This window comes from Mustelus asterias, chromosome 6, assembly GCF_964213995.1.
Source record: "Mustelus asterias chromosome 6, sMusAst1.hap1.1, whole genome shotgun sequence".
Taxonomy (NCBI): domain Eukaryota; kingdom Metazoa; phylum Chordata; class Chondrichthyes; order Carcharhiniformes; family Triakidae; genus Mustelus; species Mustelus asterias.
The window spans coordinates 69,445,216-69,468,556 of NC_135806.1; the positions used below are offsets into that span (position 1 = coordinate 69,445,216).

The 23,341-nt window shown below is 39.8% G+C and overlaps 1 protein-coding gene across 2 annotated transcripts in view; it reads right to left on the minus strand.

The window, feature by feature from the left end:
- The window catches only part of cep78 (centrosomal protein 78), a 59,682-nt gene that overhangs the window by 13,003 nt on the left and 23,338 nt on the right, over positions 1-23,341 (minus strand). The window contains exons 7-11 of one of the 2 annotated variants that reach the window (XM_078214514.1): positions 16,555-16,663; positions 10,660-10,789; positions 5,015-5,057; positions 4,021-4,167; positions 2,612-2,689 (exon numbers count right to left, since the gene is read on the minus strand). In XM_078214514.1, coding sequence (XP_078070640.1) covers positions 2,612-2,689; positions 4,021-4,167; positions 5,015-5,057; positions 10,660-10,789; positions 16,555-16,663 — 507 coding nt within the window. The remainder of the gene's footprint in view (positions 1-2,611; positions 2,690-4,020; positions 4,168-5,014; positions 5,058-10,659; positions 10,790-16,554; positions 16,664-23,341) is intronic. The other variant, XM_078214515.1, reaches the window with a different exon arrangement.

Here is a 23,341-nt window from a genome sequence, read left to right on the forward strand (position 1 = left end):
CTATTTTGTAATTACCACTTAGGTTATATTATTCCATTTTTTTATTCACACTGTTAACATCAAACCTTTACTGGTTTCATTGTTGGAAGTTTAAGCAAAGTCAACAGCATAAAATTACTATAGGTGACTTGACCTTGCATCACATGGTAGAACATAGCTATGTCTACACTGCAGCAAAACTAAGCTAAAATCTTAAAACAAAGAGTGCATTGGTCAAGCAGCACTTTCAATGGTCATAAAATATTCTGACATTATAAAATGTACATGTCACTAAACATCAATTATTTTCTTGTGGACAATAGAATGTAATTTTAAAATGATCGTGTTGAACAATTTGTAACTATTTTCCTTAAAAACCTAGAAGTGACCCGATAGAGGTCTTTAAAGATATGAAATTGTGGACAGGGTAGATGTGGGAAGAATGTTACTGCTTGTGGGAAAATCCAAAGCTAGGTGTCATAAATACAAGGTAGTTATTAATAAGTCCAGTGAAGAATTAAGGAAAAATTTCAGCATTGAGTATGTTTAGAACGTGGAACTCACCACCACAGGAAGTGGCTGAGGCAAATAGCCTAGATCAGGTTATCCCAAACCTTTCCCGCCACAGAACCCTTTTGACCTCCCAAGAGTACTGACAGGACCCGAGAAACATTTTTACCATATCAAGAGTTAAACCACAAAAATTGATTGTTTTTGCACAACAGGTGCAAACAAACACCTAATTTATACAAGTCTTCTCTATTTTCAATGGCCACCTTCCCCCACCCCCTCTCCCCAACTCCCGCCCGCTGTCCCTGCCGCTCCACTGTCTGCTCTTACTCCGCTGCTCCATTCTCGCCTCACTACTACGCTCTCACTATGATCTGAAAACTTGAAGACTTTGTTTCATGTTGTTTCCAGCTTATTCAATCGGAGGCTAAAATCTGGAGAAGCCAGCCTTTGGACAAGCAGCTTTGTGGCATTTTCAAATTTTATACATCAGCCTGGTTCATCACGGAACCCCTGGGAGCCTCCACCAGAACCTAGTTTCTGACTAGATGTTTTCAAAAGGGATCTAGATGAGTAGTTGGGGAGCTCAGGACGTAATAAAATACAGCCAGGCCTTTCAGGAGTGAAGTGAGGAAATATTTCTATATGCAAACACTCGTAGAAATTCAGAACTTTCTCCTGAAACTAGCAGGTGAACCAAAGTCAAATATTAGTTTTAACTCTTAGATTGATGGATTTTTTTTTTAATTAACCAAAGGCTTTAAGGGATACAGGATATAGATCACAGATCAGCCATGATCTCACTAAATGGCAGAACAGGCTCAAAGGGGTAAATAGCCTACTCCTGTTCCTATGGGTACATGAGAAAAATTAGAATAGAAAGATATGTTGAAAGACTGAGATGAGGTGGGTGGAATAGGAAAATACTTGTGTGGAGTACAAGAACTAGCACAAATTAGTTGGGCCAAATGGTATGTATTCTATGATCTTCCCAAACTTTAAAAAATACAGCAATATCATTATTGTCTCTGTTCTCCTTACCCAATAAAACATAAAAAGCCTTATGGAATAAATCACAATCAATAGTCAGACAAATTATGAGGTATTTGCAACCATCACTTGTAAAATACTTAGTTAATATTGCAAGTAAAATTTCCTGTTTCTTGATTCCTCTCACCTCCATTATTCAAGAACCAGCTCTGTCAGTCAAATTCCAACTTGCAGCGTACTTCTGATAAATGGAACTATTTACTATAGTCCCTAATAAATCTTGATGAATAGTGTTACCGAACTGTATACATTACAAATTAATAGTGTTTGCCAATAGTATTTTATATATAGCATGATGATTTGTTCATATATGTTAACTTTGCAACATAAAGGTTCCACTTAATATGAAACAACATAAAAGTAGCATCACGTAGGCTGGAAGGGCTCTTTTGCTCTTTAATTATTTAATAGATGATTGAAATGTACCATCAGGCGGGATAGGAAGTGTAACTTGTTTATAGCACCCCAATTACAAATGTAGGTCTTCTAATCTATGATAGTTGCTGCAATAGAATAAAACAAATGGATAAGCTAGTTATTTTTCAGGATTGTAAAATAATTTATTTGCAAGTTAATGAAACTTAAATAAAACATCACATTTTCTACTGTCATGTAGAGTATGCTGGAACTAAAGTTAAAAGCTTGCTTCAGTCTTTGCAAATTTCTAATTGCTAGTGGATTTAAATACAGGAAAGGGGAGGTTAAAAACTTTATGAACTAATGACTGAATACTAATAAGACACTCTTCCAATTGCAGCCTAACCCGGATACATTAGTTAAAAAAGATTAATTGCACATCTCTAGTTTTAAGAAATGTGAAACAATATAAAGTTAGCAAATGCCATAAGTCGAGAAGTTGTGGTCGATTTTGGTGACACTCAGTTGCTCACAATGTTCATCCATTCTTTATGTACAGTTTCACATGGTAATTATGATACAACACACAAGGACAAAATCAATTTAAAAATTTCAATCTTCCATCATACTTCACTAAAATGAACATAAAATGAATGGCAAAGTAATCTACAGGAAGACAGAATAAAGTAGAAAAAAAGGCTGGCTTCCCCATTACCTCCATCAATCGAGCTTCAGCTTTTGTCCGTGCTCTCATTTCTTCCTCCAGTCTCAGTCGACATTCTTCTAGTTCCACCTGAAACAAGAAATGAGAAGTAAAAATGAATTACTACCAAATTAGAATGCTGGATTATGTTTGTAAGTATCACGGAATTCAAACAAAGTTACTAAAACCTAACAGCCAAGATTAACTGACTTTTATTTGGAAGACAGCAATGGAAGGTGACAATTTAGATTTTAAGTGGAATGCTTGGATTCCCTCAGGCATTGGTAATGAAGGCAAAAGGTGGACATAATAAACATTGAATATAATCATGGCTCTCATAGAATTAAGACTTAGTTCCTAGGTCCATTTTCAGGCTCTTTTATTTCTCATGCACAAGGTGTCCTAAGTAGCATCATCGTTTACAAGCACGGTGTTAAATTCCATATGTACTAATGACATCAATTCCATAATTGTTATTGTGCTGTCTGACAAGCCATCAGGACAAACCAAAACAAATCAGAGTTTCTTCCCTCTTAATCAGGAAGACAAAACCACTTCAGCTCTGAACAGAAAATTCACACTCTTTTTTTGCCTTCCCTGTTGCCTCTCAGACTTAAATGAATGCAAATTCTGTTTCCCATTCAATCCGGGGTTGAGATTCAAATCCCACATCCGATCCATTATTATTTACTTCCACTTTAGGTATAAAGGCCACCTACATCCAAGTATATATACACCGCTGAAATTATCATTCATACCATTGTCACCTCAAAAGTTTGGTTTCTCCATTGTTCTGCTTGCCAGCTTATCTAGCTCTGCACTACATAAACACAAGTGGAATACTTCCAATCAGCTTCAATCCTATACACAATTCCACATGCCATTACCTGACCTAGCTGACTTGCTTTGACACCCATCAGTCAATGCACTGATTTTCAAAAATAATTGTCCTCAATTCTAAAAATCCTCTTGAAGTTTGTTACATGTAATGTTTGAATTGATCTCAGCCAGAGTGACAATTGGCCTCTGTGAACTTTGGTTTTGGACTGGGAAAATTTTAATACCCTAGTCTGTGATAAGTACCAATTTTAGCAAGAAGATTTAAAACAAGCAGCTGAACCACTGAGGGGGTTTATTCTACATCACTATTACAATAGTGAGTGTAAAAACTACAGAATTTTCTCTCCGAACAAAAATTAATATATTGGGCTCCAATTTTTAAGCGAATAATGAATTTTCTGTATATTTCTAGAGTCTAGACACGAACAAGAAATCCATATTACATTGGTTTACTACATTACATAAGCTGTTTGATAAATGATCCCTACATTCAATAAGAAATCCAATTTTAAAACCTACAATGGAAAGTTTAGGCTTTAATGTATTAATGGTTAAATCCTTGATTGCACATGCAGCATTACCTTTAAGTGTTTGTACTGCTTTACTGTGATTGCCTCATATGAACCTTCCATAACATTCATCTGTGTCTCTGCCTTCGGAGTACAGATTGGCTCTTCCGTTTCTGAAGATGATGCACTCTCCAATGTGACCATCACTGGGTTACTAGCCTGCACAAAACATTGACAATTCAACCTAAATATTCATCTTACTGAAAGTATTTATTTATAATACATCACTAGAGTGGAAGTGGGAATGAAGGAGGACCTAAATTCTGATTTTCTATTTTAAAACTATTTTATTCCATTAATGTGGGTGGATTTAAACTCAGGTAAGAGAGGTGAAAGGATGATACAGTTTTCCTACCATATCATTCAGTCTCATAATTTGAAACGAGATTAAGTTAGGAAAATACAAATATAATTTTCAAATACTTTGCTTCAGCATTTTATCATTGCCTGATAAGTGACAATGTTAAAGAAGTAAGGTGTACTTTAAGAAATGTCAATTTATAGTAGTGAGTGGTGTGACAGATTAACACACAATCTCCTTTACAACGTTCATTTAAATCCAACCCAAACTTATATAACTTCTCTCTGCTGGCTGTTAGCATCCATGCGATCAAGGAAAATTCAGATATACCAGAGTAAAGGAAGCTTTGCTCTAAATCTGGGTGTCTATACCTGACTCAAATTACTTCATGCTGTTTGTTCCTAGTAACAAGGTAAACTTTTTACTGGATACAAGCTCCAAGCAAATTAAAAACTTCTGGAAAACAAGTTGTTATTGAAATCAAACACATTCTTCAGAATGCTGTTGATTGTGATCCAATAGCACATGCAAAAGAGTGCTAATAAATCCATGTTTCAGTGGCATCATGCAAATGAGTTGCATGGTTAGTTTGGTTGATGTTGATCACAAATTAAAAATCACTGTTTGGAACAATAGGAAGTGAAGCAGCTTTATAATATATATGCAGAATACAATAACTGCTATGATTTACTGTTGCACATTTACCTGAACATCTCTATTTTGATGTGGTGAGCCTAGATGAATATTCCTGTTAACAATAAGAAAATAACCATTACCCATTACATGAATAGCAAACAATCCACATCTCTCCTGAAGACACCAATGCTTACTAGTTCTTCCAGTTATGGAAATTAGCAAGCTCGCAGTAATTCACCCAGCAGCAATTCTTACAAACTTAAGAATTTGGAGCAGAAGGCAGCTTTTCAGGGGCAGCACTGTGGCACAGTTGTTAGCACTGCTGCCTCACAGTGCCAGGGATCCAGGTTCAATTCCCACCTTAGGTCACTGCCTGTGCGGAGTTTGCACCTTCTCCCTGTGTCTGTGTGGGTTTCCTCCAGGTGCTCTGGTTTCCTCCCACAGTCCAAGAGATGTGCTGGTTGGGTGCATTGGCCATGCTAAATTCTCCCTCAGTGTACCTGAACAGGTGTCGGAGTGTGGCGACTAGGGGATTTTCAGTTTCATTGCAGTGTTAATGTAAGCCTACTTGTGGCACTAATACTTACAAATGGTTTGTAAACTTGCAAACCATTCACCGATTGGGCCTGCTCATTTAATGAGATCATGGCTGATCTGATTATGGTCATAATCATAGATTCTTGACGAACAAAGGAGTCAAAGGTTAAAATATTCAATAACCCCGCCTACACCACTGCCCAGAGAAGAGAGTTCCAAAGGTTAACGACCTCTCTGTGAGAAAATAAATTCTTTTAATCTCTGTCTTCAATGGGAGATCCCTTATTTTATCCCCTGGTTCTAGTTTTTGCCACAAAGGGAAATACCCTTTCAGCATCCACCCTGTCAAGCTCCTTCAGGATCTTACATGTTTCAATAAGATAATCTCTTGTTCTGCTAAACTCCAACCTTTCCTCATAAAATAACAGTCTTCCCCCCACCCCTCCACGACCACTCTACCCAGTTATCAGTCAAGTGAATCTTCTCTGAACTGCTTCTAATGCATTTATATTCTTTCTTAAATAAGGAGACAAACTGTACACAATGTTCCAGATGTGGGCCTCGAGATCCTCGCGTCAGCCGATTTGCAGGGTTCGCGTGAGCGTCCAATGTCTGCTCTGTGCCGGAAAACAGTGGGGAGGCACCAAGACCATTTAAATGGACATTTAAATATAATAAAAAATAAATTGTGTGACATGATTCTAAACTTAATACTATTCAGATACTTTGATAAATATTTCAGACATCACTTACAGCAAAGCGTTTTTCAACGTACAAATTTAATGTTTTGCTATTAATTCTCCTGTAACACCAACCATCTGAATGAAAAACTATGATATTGTCCATGTAAAGTAATTTACTGGGGGAGGGGAAAAGAGCAGGGGACAATTTTTTCTCTCAAGTTTAATAAAACATGGCAAGTCACAGCACCAATCGGTAAATGTTACATTATGTTTCATTGAATTTGAATACATGTAGCAAAAGAAATAAAATAGAGCTCAATGAATGACTCAGCAAGTTTATCTGGTAAATAGTGAGCCATAATGGGTATAGTAGATAATGGGTAGGAAAACTTCAGGTTTGATTCTAAGTCTGTGCGGAAGTATCATGAACCACCCATCAGAGGTGCTACAAATTGTTCATTATCCAGGGTTTGAGAAGGAAAGGTTGATTAGGATTGCCAATCTTAATTCCCATTCAGCAAACCCTGCTTTAAATCTGTGTGTTCATCAGGTGAGAAAAAGTTAGGCTTTCTGTACTGTGCTTTGTCATCAAATAACCTTCCAATGATACAATTCATGAAAATTTGGTTGAGATATGGGAGAGTGACAAGCCTCAGTGGAATTATACCCCAGCAGAAAGTTAATGCTTTCAGAATAAGAGGGCATCTGAAAAGCTTATCATGAAAAAGAGCTGGGAGTGGCTGTGAAGTCGTGGGTCAGGATTCTCCAATCTCGTTCATCTCACTCCCACTACCAGGAGAATGGAGAATTTGGCGCTCAGCCAAAACTCCATTCACTGCAGCAGCACCAGAGAATGCAGCCGTGGGCAAGATCAGAAGTTTCCAGTGATGGTCTTCAATGCTCACTACAAACTTCTAGCCACTAAGCCACTGTCTCAAGTTTAACCAGACTGCGTTTGTCACTTCCAGGACTGACCGTTCAAATGCTCTTCTGGCTGATCTCCAGTCCTTCACCTTCGTAAACTTTACCTCATTCAAAATCTGCTGGCCTCTGTGACCTACATTGGCTCCCTGATAATTAATGCCTCAAATTAAAAATTATCACCGGCATACTTCAAACCTTTCAAGGCTTTACTCCTCCATATCTACAGCAGCCCTCCGAGTTCTGCATTCTTCCAACTCTGGCCTCTTATACACTTCCCACCCTGCTGATAATGGTTGCCCAAAGTGAGAAGTCTTAGCAATATATCCCAATTAAGTATAGTGGTTTTCTTTTTAAAAAGGTCTAGATAATCGGAGTGACTGTTGAAGCGGAGAGAGAGAAAAGATGAGATAAATGGAATTTGCATAATTCAGTTTGGGTCACAGTTTAGCACTATTAATAGCCTTCTTATTTTTAGACAGTTCCTCGGGACTGAGGATGACTTGCTCCCATTCCAGGGTTGTGGGACCTGAGGTGACGAACAAATCCAATACTGGATCCACACACTCTACCACAGGTGGGGCAGGAAGTGTTGTGTGGCAGTTGGGTGGGATGCTAGGATTTTTTTATGCTTCTTCAGTTGGAGATGTTCAAAATAGTTGGCACCGTCATGGATGTTTCTTATCAGTTTAAGTGATTCCAAGCAAGAGATTCTCACAAATCAATGGGGCCGTTGCATTTTTATCAGGGAGGATTTGAGGATATCATCGAAACATTTCCTCTGCCCTCCTAGTAACCGTGTAACGAAGTTCAGAGTGGAGAGCCTGTTTTAGTAGTCTTGGGTCAGGCATGTGGACAATGTAGTTCACCCAACGTAGCTTATTAACCATAACCTGTGCCTCGATACTGGGGATGTTGGCCTGAGAGATGACATTAGTACTGAAATGCTTACCCTGCCATTGAATCTGCGCAGGCATCACTGGTGATATTGCTCCAGGGACTTAAGGTGTCTGCAATACATCGTCCATTTCCCTGACACATAAAGGTAGACAGGTAGCACTGCAGCCCCGTAGACCAGGAGCTTGGTGCAAGGTTTGAGGTCTTTGTATTCAAACATTCTTTTCCTCCAACACTGAAAACAGTGTTGAGTTTTGTTATCAATGTCTGCCCTCAGTGGGAGAAGGCTCCCCAAGTATGAGAAATGATTAACATTGTTCAAAGGTTCGCTATGGTTCTAGATAGTCAGAGGCAGTGTTGTGCAGTGGAAGCAGGCTGGCAGAGGACCTTTGTGTTTTTTTGTTTTCTATCCATGGGACATGGACATTGCTGGCTAGCCAGCATTTATTACCCACCCCTAGTTGCCCTTGAGAAGGTGGTGGTGGGCTGCCTTCCTTAGCAATTGATACAACTGAATGGCTTGCTGGATCATTTCAGAAGGCAGTTGAGAGACCTGTGGCTCAGGACCAGACCAGGTAAACTCAGCAGATTTCCTTCTCTAAAGGACATTAGTGAACCAGATGGGTTTTTCTACAATCGACAATAGTTTCATAGTCATCAGTAGATTCTTAATTCCAGATCATTTTTGACTTCAATTTCCACCATCTGTCACAGCGGAATTCAAACCCAGGTCCTCAGAACATTAGTTGAATTTCTGGATTAATAGTCCAGCAATATTACCACTAGGCTATTGCCTCCCCTATTGTGTCCTGGGTGCTGAGCCTAAGGTCCAGTCTTTCATACACCTCCATGAAGAGATAGTTTGGGGCTCGGCCTCAGAGTGTGTGCATATGCAAACATCATCAGCGTATTGCAATTCGATGACAAAGGTTGATGTGATCTTGGTTCTGGAACAATGGTATTGTAGGGCGAGTAGTTTCCCGCTTGTCCTGTAGAGTAGCTTCATTCCAGCAGTGAGTTTTATAGAGATGGGGCACAAGAGTTGCGGCAAATAAGATGGAAAGGAGCATTGGTGTTTGCTTTGCTTGGCCCCAGTTTGCACTCACATTGGGTCTGTGACAGATCCATTGGTAAGGATCATGGCTTTCATATCATCATGCAGTGGGTGGATGATGGTGACAAATTTTTGCGGGCAGCCAAATTTGAGGAGAACACTCCACAATCCCTCCTGATAGATAAGTCAAAGGCCTTTTGAGAGATCAAAGAAGGTCATCAATAAAGGTTGCAGCTGTTTTCTACACTTTTCTTGGACTTGTCTGGCTGTGAAGATCATGTTCACTGTACCTCTTCATAAGACAGAATCCACCTACACTCCACAGCAAAGCACTAACAAACCCAATGGACATATCAATGGTCACCTAATCTGATGAATCTCAGAAATTCTACTGGGAGGATTCAATATCAGGAGAAAAGCCAAAAGAAGGTACATTATTTTTAATGTACTGTTATGAACCCTGCTAATGTTCAAGGGCATCCCAAATCCCAGAAGGAAAACTTGGTACACCAGTTTTTAACCATGTACTTTTGCGAATTGGAAAAAAAATGGGGGAAAACAGATGAACCTGGGTGATTAAAGAGATCAGTCTTGTTGTGAAGTATTCAAATAACAGAAAGTTTATTAAATTTTAAAACACACAAGGCAACAGTAAAGAACAACATTTACAATTAACTACAATATTGGTTACCTGTACAGTGTACTTAAATTATGCCCCATCCAAACCTATTTACTTCCCTAAACTCTGAAAATACACCTTCCCCAAAACAACATCCCATAGGTTTTAGCACGATGAGTCAAATCTTGCAAATTATTACCACACAGGACCATTAGCTTGCTTTTGTGAACCTTTCTTCTAGTTTAGAGCAGAACCTCTGGGGGACCAACTCAGTAAGAAGTCTCACAACACCAAGTTGAAGTCCAACAGGTTTATTTGGTAGCAAATGCCACTAGCTTTCAGAGCGCTGCTCCTTTGTCAGGTAAGTGGGAGTTCTGTTCACAAACAGGGCATATAAAGACACAAACTCAATTTACAAAATAATGGTTGGAATGCGAGTCTTTACAGGTAATCAAGTCTTAAAGGTACAGACAATGTGAGTGGAGAGAGCGTTAAGCACAGCATTAAGACTCGCATTCCAACCATTATTTTGTAAATTGAGTTTGTCTCTTTATATGCCCTGTTTGTGAACAGAACTCCCACTCACCTGACGAAGGAGCAGTGCTCCGAAAGCTTGTGGGTTTTGCTACCAAATAAACCTATTGGACTTTAACCTAGTGTTGTGAGACTTCTTACTGTGTTTACCCCAGTCCAACGCCGGCATCTCCACATCAGAACCAACTCAGCCAGACCTCTTTTGCTTTCTTTCCTCCACAACAGCTTGATTCCGAGAGAGGGGGAGCTCTATATTGTAACTAGGCATGGCTATAATCTAAGTCCCTCTTAGTCTCTATTTTGCTTAACAACTGTTTCACCCTGCTACTAGATTAATCTGCACATCACAAAACATCAATACAGCTAAATCCCTATCAGTTTCTTTTTTATCCAATTCTTTACTTTTCATTTCACTCCAACTTCCTGACAGTACCCTTAAAAAAGTACATTTTTGAAAAAAAGAGGTTACCTGAATCGGTTAGCACGTGCAGCAGTACGCCATGGTACATATCCTTCTGCACCTGGTGGCAGTGGTTCTGGGATAAAATCTGAAGAAAGAGGAGCACTCTTCTTATCATTTTCTGCAACTTTCCTTGTACCTGTGCCAGCAGAACAGGCATTTATTATCAAACTATTGAACTTTAATGGCATGTCTAACAACACAATATGGAAACAATTTTAATTAACCAGTTTAATAATCCTGTACTCTCAATGAGAAGCTAAAATAGTGTAACCTGATTCTGTGACCACAGATTGCTGGATTTGATGCTACATTCTGACTCTATTCCAAAAGAGGAAAATGAACTGTTTTAAGAATCTAGAAGATTTAATCTGTGCACCTATATGTAATCAACTTTAAACCCATTCTTTTAACAACTTTGTTCCACTGCACCTTCCCCTCTGGGTCTGTACTCAAATATAGAAGCACCACATAATTTTGACATGCATTGTTTTATTACTTATAATTACTTAGAAGTTTAAACCAAAGTAAGTTCAAATTCATAAAATGATTTGTGGCAAATGTTTTGAAGATTAGTGCTATTTTGCAAGATTTCCTACATTAAACAAAATCTAAATTCATGAGCAAGATTATACTGGGCAGATTTTATATTGCAGGAATATTTTAACGCAGAGAAAATAGTTTCTCCTTTGTGCCAGATGGTATCGTTTATTGACCAATTATGAAATATACATTGAACTTAGATAATATTATCCATATTTCAGGGTACATACACATTGTAAATTTAGTATTGGCGTGGATAAATTGACACTTCAAACAAAGGCTACACTAACCACATAGAATCATAGAAACCCTACAGTACAGAAAGAGGCCATTCGGCCCATCGAGTCTGCACCGACCACAATCTCACCCAGGCCCTACCCCCATATCCCTACATATTTTACCCACTAATCCCTCTAACCTACACGTCCAATAAATCTAGACTTCAGAATGAAGTTCTGGAGAGAGTCATCTCACTCTGTTTCACTATGGGAATGTAAATCTAGTGATGAAAAGCTGGTGCACAAAATGCTTGACAGATCCCTCTGGAGGTGTTGCAAACCTACCTGACCATATATTAAATATTGAGATAGCAAGGATTCTTGCCTTACCATGCTATGGACAATTCCTAACATTTGGGAGGCTACTCTGCACATGCATGCATTGAAGGATATTAAGAGTTCTCTCTTAGCTATCTCTCTGATAGTTAATCAATCAGGCAGGGAAGAAACAAATAATATTCAGTTTCAGAACAACAGATACAGCAATAAACAAAAGAACCTCTGATGGGAAAATTATCAACTGAACCATCTTGCTACTGTTGGGAGTTCACAATAGGTTTATCATAAATACTTTGTTGCGCTACGGTCAGGACATTGCTGTTGAAATGAGGAAGGGAAATTTTAATAAAGAGGATTGTTCAACAGTTAAATATTATAGCAATGATCCATTCAACTGATACAATAAAATCAACAGTTTTGCATGGAGAGAATACAGCGAATGCAATAATTATCACCAAAGACTATGATCTTACCACACCTCCATATAACTGTAGCATTAAAAGAAACAAAAATAACTTCAGCGGTGAATGAATAGAAATAACTCCTGGACCTTGATTGGTAATTATTCGTAATCAAATTTGAAACTGCTGGTCTATTCCTGAATTCTGTACTCTGAGCGCTTTCAGAGTCCTATTGCTATAGAATAAACCATTTTGAACCACTCTGTGACTTTGCCTGGCTACGTCAAGGAAACAAAATAAACACATTAACAGGCAGAACATCAAGGAAACCCCGCAACAAAAGCATACTTTGTGGATTAAAATAAACAGTGCCAGTGCTGCGCATTTTCTAATGGTTTTAAATTTCAATTTTACTGCTGTGGAGAGATGCCAATAGATGGTAAGAACTTCATCGAAAGAAACTGAAATATCATGCAGAACTAACACCACAGCCACCTGGTATGCACCTCTAATCTGATTCAGAGCCTACCAAGATCCATCTGTTTATCACATTGGTCCCAGATTCTGTCCTTGCTTTGCAATTAGCAGTTGTGGGAATTTTTTAAAAGCCTAAATGTGCAGAACCGGGTATGCCAACAGCTGATCCGCCCCAGTGAAATATGGTTCAATGTGAAACCACCCAAATGTAGGGCGGAATTCTTCAGCACCATCACTGAGATGGCTGACCAACAGCCACCCGTGGGATCTTCCGGTCCTGCCGAAGTTGATGGTGATATACATTTCTCACCCAAGCCGGCATTGGGGTGAGATCACAAGATTCCACTGATGGGAAGGGCTGGAGAATTACACCCGTAGTTTGTGTACAACTGACAAAGCAACACAGTATTCCTCGTATTTGTTTCCTTATGGGGTGAAAAAAAGTAGATCTACTGTTGAAAGAGCTGCACTTGGCAATCCAGGCACCGTGCCTTTTAGGAAGTTACTGCTAGATTCAATGTTCTAGACAGTACATGGAAGCCAATCTACAATGCTTGGTACAGCTCATTGTAGATTGGCTTCCATGTCACTCAGTAAAAATGCTGTGCCCTGTTGAGTCAATGTCTCATTTCAATAGGAAAGTGAAGTGGATGATTATTTGTCTGATAAATCTGTTGATCATGGGAAATTCATTTGATGTTGATCACCAGTGATAGCTTGGAAGCATCTGGTGCTATAGGAGTTTAATGCAGTAGTGACTTGCATATTTTGAGAAGATTCACCTCTGTTGGAAACTTGTTAATTGGTATCCAGGAGACAGTGCAGCTAAGAGACATTGAGGACACATCTTTCTGATATGCTTAGGAATAACGTGGAAAAGGTCTCGTGTATCTCGGTAATACCAGCAGTAGCAAGATGACCCTTAAGGATGGAAAGGTAGAGCCACCCTTTTTTGCCACCCCTGCACCTGACTAAATGCCACCTTACCACTGAAATCACTGCAAGGGAACAAAACTTAGGAGGAACAGGCCATTTGGCCACTCAAGCCTGCTTTGCCATTTAGTTAGATTCCCCCCCACAGCCCTTTGACTCTCTTGTTGATCAAAAATCGGTACAGTGGCACAGTGGTTAGCACTGCTGCCTTACAGCACCAGGGACCCAGGTTTGATTCCCAGCTTGGGTCACTGTCTGTGCAGAGTCTGCACGTTCTCCCCGTGTCCACGTGGGTTTCCTCCGAATGCTCCAGTTTCCTCCCACAGTCCGAAAGACATGCTGGTTAGGTGCATGCTAAATTCTCTCTCAGCGTACCCGAACAGGCACCGGAGTGTGGCGACTAGGGGATTTTCACAGTAACTTCATTGCAGTGTTAATGTAAGCCTACCTGTGACTAAATAAATAAACGTTAAACTTTTAAACTTTAATATAACTCCGTCTCGAGTATATTCAATGGCACAGCCTCCACTGCTCTCTGGAGAAGAGAATTTCACAGATCAATGAGAGAAAAAATATTTGCATCTCTGTCTTAAATGGGAGACCCCAACTTTTTATATTGTGCCCCTTCATGCTAAACTCCCTCAAAAGGGGAAACATTCTCTCAGCATCCACGCTGTAAAGTCCCCTTAGGATTTTATGCTTTAATATGATCCCCTCTCAATCTTCTAAACTCCAAAGGGTATAGGCCCAACATGCTCAGCTTTTCCTCATCAGACAACCTCCTCATGCCTGGAATTGGTCAAGTGAACCTTCTCTGAACTGCTTCTGATGCAATTGTATATCCTTTCTTAATTAAGGGAGAGGGCATTAAAATCCACCCTCTAAATGTGGTGTGAAAATCTTTGATACATTTCAAGTGGGTTTAGTGAGGTTTGCACTGGTTTTGAGTCTACCCCCAAAGAAATATCCATACTACCAAATTCAGTATACAACGCCATAATCGCTTTGACCTAATTACCTGTTATTTAGATTTTCCTTCTTGGAAAGATTGGGGCTGATGTGTCGTTCAGTTAGGCATTAGATTGAGTGAATACAAACCTCACCTAGAGTGAAGATCATTCTTCCTTTTCTGGAGAGTCTAGAGCTAGGAGCTATAGTTTCAGGATAAAGGCTGAGTATTTAGGATAAAGATAGGAAAACTTTCTTTCCAATTTGTGACTTTAGTTTACCTTGAAGAAATGTTTTTTTTAAATCATGTTCTCTGCAGTAGTAAGCAGACCTTTTCAGGTTTTTTTCCTCATTGCTGCCAGGCCGTCTGCTAGAAGTCTTTTTATTGTTACTTTAATGTCTTAATTGAGATTTTGTTTATTTTTATTCTGGGATCTTTTATGACTTTGCATTATGAGGGGGAAAATTAATTGGCAAGTCAAAGTCAGGTGGTTCCTCCCCAGGGAAAAATCGAAAGATTCATTTTCAGTTTTAGTTTAGAAGAGGGTAAACATCAAGCTGGAAAGCAGTGTTTTTTTTTCTCTCCCTGGTATTATAGAGTCTGCTGTTAGCTGGAAGTAAGGTTCCTGTCTTCCTGGAGTAGAAAATCTGCTGTTGGTGACTGGCTTGACTAGAGTCCCTAGTGTTTTGGGAAGCTGTTCTGACTCCAAGCTTGTCTGTGTATGTCTCAAGAGAATTGCAGTACTCAACCAAAGGACTAAATTCCAGTATCACGTGAGCAGTCTTTGCTGTATTAAACCTGTGGCAAAGGTTTTGTTTATGGGATTTATTTCATTGGAACGGTGCTTAGCTGTTAAAGTTTATGCAATATGATGATTGGTGTTTTTCTTGTTTGTTATTGGTAAAAGTTATTGCTAATTTTCTTTCTATACACGTTTACTGTAATCTTAAATAAACTTTGTTTCATAAAAGCTTCCTGGTGGGCCATTTGAATCATACCTGAAGTGAAACATATCATGCTTACCGTAGCCAAATTCAAAGTGCAAAACACTTTGGAGTTTTTGACCTGAATCACAAGAAATTCTCTATCCAGAGGGCTGTGGACATTCAGTTGTAGTTTGCAGATATATTGAAGACTGAGATTAACTGATTGGCTTCCAGACCAATAGTGTAACTACAGAGTGGGAACGATCAGACAGGATTTTGAATGGCTGAGTAGGCTTGGGGATTGGATGGCCTATTCCTGCTCCTTTCTCTTAAGTGCTTTATATATTTACAAGTGTAACACATGGCTCTTCTCCGAGTCAAAAGGTTGTAAATTCAAGTACACACATGATCAAGCACACACACATTCTCTCTTTCTATTGGCCACATTTATGAAGTAATGCTTGTAGTTTTGGACATCTAATTACAGAATAGATTGGAGCACCATAAAAGGTGAAAAGTACATTTCCTAAGGGCCATGTAAATTATAGCATTTAAGATGACACTGGATAGATACTTGAGAAGGAAAAATATTACTGTGTATTGGGGAAAATGCATTCTCCAGAAATAGCTCCAACCAGAAGCTAGAACCAGTACAGCATTGATGGACCAAATGGTCTCCATGACAGGGATTTTCTGATCCTGCCCACGTTTGGCATCCATCCCATTTGTTTCCTTGTTCAACAAGGTTCCAAATACTGCTCTCGCTGTGCAGTTAGCAGCAACATTGTGGAGAAAAAATTTTAAAGCCTAAATATGCAGGACCACAACTAACAAAGCATGCCAAGAGCTGACCCGCTCCAGTGAAACATGGTTCAATGTGAAGCCACCCAAGTGTAGTTTGTGGACTAACTAAATTCTACCCCATGTGTCTGAAATTTTACAATTATGCTAAGCTTCTGAAAATACTATTTATTTTATTAGTGCAGACCATAGTTTAACATACGTTAATGATGTAGTTTTAGTTTAAACTTGACAATTTAACCATCTAATTATGATGCACTCAAATATGTTAATATTCAATGATTACAAAAAATGAGTTGGAAAACAAACATCATTACCTATACGAATAGTAGCTTTTCCTTTCAAACCACGTCCCAACTTTATAGTTTTTCTTCTTTGCTTTTGTTTAGCAGGGTCTCTAGAAGATGTAAGCGCCAGCCATTTATACTTGAGGTTTGTAAAAGACAAAAATCATGTCAAATGCTGAAATTATCTACAGTAGTTACAAAAGTAAAATGTTATATAATTTTTTAGTTTATTTATTAGGGTCACAAGTAGGCTTACATTAACACTACAATTAAGTTACTGTGAAAATCCCCGAGTCGCCACACTCCGGCACTTGTTCGAGTACACAGAGGGAGAATTTAGCATGGCCAATGCACCTAACCAGCACATTTTTTGGACTGTGGGAGGAAACCGGAGCACCCGGAAGAAACCCATGCAGACACAGGGAGAACGTACAGACTCTACACAGTCACCCGAAGCTGGAATTGAACCTGGGTCCCTGGCGCTGTGAGGCAGCAGTACTAGCCACTGTACCACCATGTCCTGGTTTAGTTTGACTGTTGGAGCAAGTTGCACTTTTTTAGTTTTTTTTAAATACAGTAGTAGAAAGAGTGTACTTCCACCATCAAATCCTTCTCACTCATTACCCATGCCCTAGTCCACAGACTTGTATTTGCTACCGGTTCCCCAGTCTTTTAATCCAAAATTCTCAGCTTCATGTTTGATTCCCCTCAATATCTCTGTAACCTCTTTCTGCCTTACAATTCCTCCCAAATCTGTTCCTCTGACTGGCCTTTTGTCAGCTGTCCCTTCTTTCACATCACTATTGCTGGCCAGGCTTTCAGCTGTTTACCCCTAATTTGGAATTCTCTCCCGAAACCCATCCACCTCTCGCCCTTTTTCTAGTGTGCAATTTAAAAGCTATCCCTTTAACCAAGCTTTTGTCACCCCTCCTATCAACTCCTTTGTCTTCACATCAATTTGTGTCTGATACATGCCTCTGCAAAGCATCTGGAACAATGTTCTATATTAAAGACACAATACAATAAAAGCTGTTGGTTTAGTAAAAACAAATTCCTTCCCTCCACACTTGTCATAAAAAACCTTGTACTCGAGTGCCATAAAAAGGAAACTATTCCAGTTCCCAATAATAACACCCCTCACACCAATAAACTTCCATTTTATATAATATAAAAACAGAAAGTGCTGGTAAAACTCAGGAGGTCTGGCAACATCAGTGGAGAGAAAAAGTTCTGAAGAAGAGTCATATTGGTCTTGAAACGTTAAGTCTGTTTCTCTCCATATATGTCAGATCTTCCAGCATTTGTTTTTTAATTTATCATGGGCTTCGACTTAATATTTTCATCCAAAATAGGAACATCATTAAATGAAGATGGATCTTGGAGGCTGAGCAAGTGCACTGTGCACAACTTCCTAAAATGTTTCAATGTATTTATTATTTTTAAACTTGCCAGCTAGTTAGAATGTTAGAATCATAGAATCCCTACAATGCAGGAGGCGGCCATTCAGCCCATCGAGCCTGCACCATCAACAATCCCACCCAAGTGGGATTTCTCACTGGAAAGACGGAGAATGAGGGGTGACCTAATAGAGGTGTATAAAATTATGAAAGGCATAGGTAGGGTGAACGGTGGGAAGCTTTTTCCCAGGTCGGTGGTGACGTTCACGAGGGGTCATAGATTCAAGGTGAGGGGGAGGAGGTTTAACACGGATATCAGAAGGACGTATTTTACACAGAGGGTGGTGGGGGCCTGGAAGGCGCTGCCGGGCAAGGTGGTGGAGGCGGACACACTGGGAACGTTTAAGACTTATCTAGATAGCCAGATGAACAGAGTGGGAATGGAGGGATACAAAAGAATGGTCCAGTTTGGACCAGGGAGCGGCGCGGGCTTGGAGGGCCAAAGGGCCTGTTCCTGTGCTGTATTGTTCTTTGTTCAAGTCCTATACCTGTAACCTCACGTATTTACTCTGCTAATCCCCCTGACACTAAAGGAGTAATTTAGCATGGCCAATCAACCTAACCTGCACATTTTTGGACTGTGGGAGGAAACCGGAGCACCCAGAGGGAACCCAAACAGACATGGGGAGAACGTGCAAACTCCCCACAGTCAAGTCACCCAATTGATTAGGGATAGTCAGCACGGTTTTGTGAAGGGTAGGTCGTGCCTCACAAACCTTATTGAGTTCTTTGAGAAGGTGACCAAAGAGGTGGATGAGGGTAAAGTGGTTGATGTGGTGTATATGGATTTCAGCAAAGCATTTGATAAGGTTCCCCATGGTAAGCTTTTACAGAAAATACGGACACATGGGATTGAGGGTGATTTAGTGGTTTGGATCAGGAATTGGCTAGCTGTAAGAAAACAAAGGGTGGTGGTTGATGGGAAATATTCATCCTGGAGTTCAGTTACTAGTGGTGTACCGCAAGGATCTGTTTTGGGGCCACTGCTGTTTGTCATTTTTATTAATGACTTGGATGAGGGCGTGGAAGGATGGATTAGTAAATTTGCAGATGACACTAAAGTCGGTGGAGTTGTAGACAGTGCGGAGGGAAGTGGCAGGTTACAGAGGGACATAGATAAGCTGCAGAGCTGGGCTGAGAGGTGGCAAATGGAGTTTAATGCGGAAAAGTGTGAGGTGATTCACTTTGGAAGGAGTAACAGGAATACAGAGTACTGGTCGAATGGTAAGATACTTGGTAGTGTGGATGAACAGAGGGACCTGGGTGTCCATGTGCATAGATCCCTGAAAGTTGGCACCTAAGTTGATAGGGTTGTTAAGAAGGCGTACGGTATGTTAGCTTTTATTGGTAGAGGGATTGAGTTTCGGAGCCAGGAGGTCATGCTGCAATTGTACAAAACTCTGGTGCGGCCGCATTTGGAGTATTACGTACAGTTCTGCTCGCCGTATTATAGGAAAGATGTGGAAGTGTTGGAAAGGGTGCAGAGGAGATTTATCAGGATGTTGCCTGGTATGGTGGGAAAATCGTATGAGGAAAGGCTGAGGGGCTTGAGGTTGTTTTCGTTAGAGAGAAGAAGGTTAAGAGGTAACTTAATAGAGGCATACAAGATGATCAGAGGATTAGATAGGGTGGATAGTGAGAGCCTTTTTCCTCGGATGGTGTTGGCTAGCACGAGGGGACATAGCTTTAAATTGAGGGGTGATAGATATAGGACAGATGTTAGAGGTAGGTTCTTTACTCAGAGAGTAGTAAGGGCGTGGAATGCCCTGCCTGCAGCAGTGGTGGACTCGTCAACGTTGAGAGCGTTCAAGTGGTTATTGGATAAACATATGGATGATATTGGAATAGTGTAGATTAGAGGGGCTTTAGATTGGTTTCACTGGTCGGCGCAACATCGAGGGCCGAAGGGCCTGTACTGCACTGTAATGTTCTATGTTCTAAGACCGGAATTGAATCCGGGACCCTGGCGCTGCGAGGCAGCAGTGCTAACCACTGTACCACCGTTAGAATGTTTCCTTCTTAATCCCCAAAATGCTGTTTCTTCATGATGATTTGAAAAAACAAAGGATGAATTTCAAAAGTTTTATTTATCCTGAGCTTTTAAAAGAGGGGAAAACAAATAACAGTTTATAACCCTTGTTTTAGCTATTGCTCCAGAAATATCAGGAATCACCTTAAGCAAATGGAGACATTGAGGAAAGTGGAAGAGGGAGAGAAGGCACAGAACATTCTTCATTCTAAAGTGAGTTAGTTTAAAAAGTTGAATTTTAAAAACAAACGGAAAGCTTCTTAAGAATGACCCACTCTTTGCTGATAGTTAGAAAATATAAGCATTCTAATTGTTGTGATCTTGGAGGTAGAGGTACAATATCAGCATCTTTCATCATTCTGAACATTTGTAAATATTCACTTTTTTTATTCTCAGACATTCACCAATACAAGGACAACATTATTTGCTTATGTTACAAAGATGGTACATTTAATATGGAGAGCCCATTGTACCACTCTTTCTGTCTACCATAGTAAATGCCACATTTAAAACAAAAAGTTCTGACAAAGATTGAGGCAATTATTTGACACAGGAGCAAGGAAGTCTCCAATTTTAGAAACTTAGTAAAAAGTTAGCTTTATTCAGCTGAAATCAAATTAAATGTTGATATGTCATCCAATGTTTGCTGAATCATCACCGAACTCAGGTTCAGCCAATCAGCAGGACGATATGTTGTACATTACATACCATAACTCATTCAATGCAAAGCAATGAAAGTGGGTGAAGGCAAAAAGGTCTGAACATTTTTCATGACAAGAAAAAAATTAGAGCATTTTGGGATTTAACTTCCCAACTGATCCGTGCAGGAAACTCCAGGCCATGATCTAACATGCCGAATTTGATTTACTGTATAGCTCTGCTTCAACAGTTAACAGTCCAGTTGCAAGGCAAAGGTTGTAAGTTGCAAATTTGAAATGAGGTTTTACGTAATTGTAATTATAAACATCAGTTTCCAAGCACATGCTTACAACACCCAGCACTACACCACCATCATTTCTCTGAATCCCTCCACTGTCTCTGAACTCATTGACTGCTTATTTGATACGTAGTAATAAGTAACAAAAATTTCCTGAAATTAAATAGTTGGAATACATTCATTGTCTTCGGTCCCCATGACCAACTCCATTCTCAAGCCACCAATTTCATCCCTTTCTGAGGTTTTACCAGAAGATTCTGATCGGAAGATGGGATTTCAAACACACATCTGCGCCATCACTGTGATCATCCATTTCCACCTCAATAACATTGCCCTGTCACCACCCTGAATCTGCTCATCTTCAGCTGGAAAGTCTCATCCAAGCCTTGTTACTTCCACATCTGACTATCCTAATGCCCTCATGATTGACCTCCCACATTCTATCCTCTGTAAACTTGAGGTAATCTAAACATTGCTGTCCGTGTCCTGAATCACACCAAGTTCTGTTCATCCATCATCCCTGTGTTCACAGACCTACACCAATTCCTGGTAAAGCAACACTTCATTTTAAAATTCTCATCCATATTTTCAAATCCCTCATGATCTTAGCCCTCCCTCTCTCTATAATCTTTGCCAGTTCCACAACCCTCAGAAATATCTGAGGTCCTTAAATTCAGGCTCTTGAGCTTTTACTCGCTCCACCATTATTACCTTCAGCTACCAAGATCCTAAGCTGTGAAATTCCATCCTTAAACCTCTCCCTTTCCCTTCTTCACTTTCCTCCTTTAGGACAGTCCTTAAAACCTACCTCTTTGACCAAGCTTTTTTTCATTTGACCCAATATCTCTTCCTATAGTTTGGTATCATACATAATTTTATAACGCTGCTCAAGTACCTGGGGACTTTTATTATATTAAAGCCCCTTTATAAATACAAATTGCTATTAAGTACATAGGAATTTTGAATAATTAATGGTTTTCTCCAAATGTATGGTGGCAGCCAAACTAATATGTTTCTAAAATTCATATTTTTGTCTCGTATTGTGAGGTTTGCTAAATTAAATTATAAATTGAACACTCTACCTCTACCAGTGCAATTATTTCTACTAATTTTTAATGACATAGGCATGTTCAACTCTCCTTGTTGGTCAATAAAGCTAAGCAGCTTTAGAGAATTCAGAGATTAAGGCACAGGTAGATAAAAGGTCAAATCCCTGGTGCTTCGTAACCAGGAAAACGAGTTTGGCACACAAAAGTTGAGCACTCTTGTCCTTTTTCAACACTTTGTCCTCCAATACTAAACACACATATACGTCCAAGAGAGAAAGAGAGATCTTTAGGCCAAAGACACACAACAGCCTGAAAGGCAGCTCTCATCAGTTGTTGCCCACAACCAATATGGGACTACTGGGGTGAGAGAAGTCTTCCCAGGACAGATCTAACCTGCAAAGGAGGTGCAAAGGGGAAATAAAAGCTGCCCAGTGGTACCTCTGCATGGCTGCTAGCCACCTGATTTCCTCCTAATCTGCAGTCATGGTCAGGGAAATTCAATCAGGCTACATCGCACTCTGGCCTACATTCGATCCTGGAACTGTGCCCAGAATTTGCAATTTGTGATATTTACACAGTACATTCAATCCTTCCTCACCTGGCAGCTCCTGTTCTGGCACTATGTCTGACTGCACAGGTGGCCAGGGGGTGGAATACTGCACAAACACATCCCCTTTTGTCAGAATTAATAGCAAGTCTGTTCCCTTTCTATTATTGCGTCCATAAGCTCAAGAGTCACATTGTGAGCTTTTTAAAATGTTTAAGACATATTTCAAACACACCCCAGCAGGAGGAGACAGAGTTCGGAAAAATATTTCAAAGGGCAGAATTACACAATCAAAAAGTCTACACAATCAAAAAGTCGGAATTCCACTAAAGGTGGAAATTCCTCCTTCCTGGCACTGAACAGAGTGTGATAAATTACCAATAAACACCAAGATCAATTTATAGTGTATTTAATTTTCAATTACACAGCTGCCAATAGGGGAGCAATTAAAATCTGGGATGTTCGAGAGGCCACAATTTGAGCAGCACAGATATCTAAGGGTTCCAGGTCCAGAGAAGATCAAAGATGGGGAAGGGTAAAGTAATGGAAAGATTTGAAAACAAGGATGAGAATTTTAAAACGGAGGTGTTGCTTAACTAAGAGCCAATATAGGTCAGCAAGCCGAGGGGTGATGAACTAACAGGACACAGGTAGCAGAGTTTTGGATAACTTCAAATTTATGGAGGTTAGAACATAAAAGGTCAGCCAAAAATAGTCAAGTCTTGAGATACCAATGGTTATGGAGCAGGTTTTCAGCAGATGAGCTGAGACAGGAGCACAGTTGGATCAAATTACCGA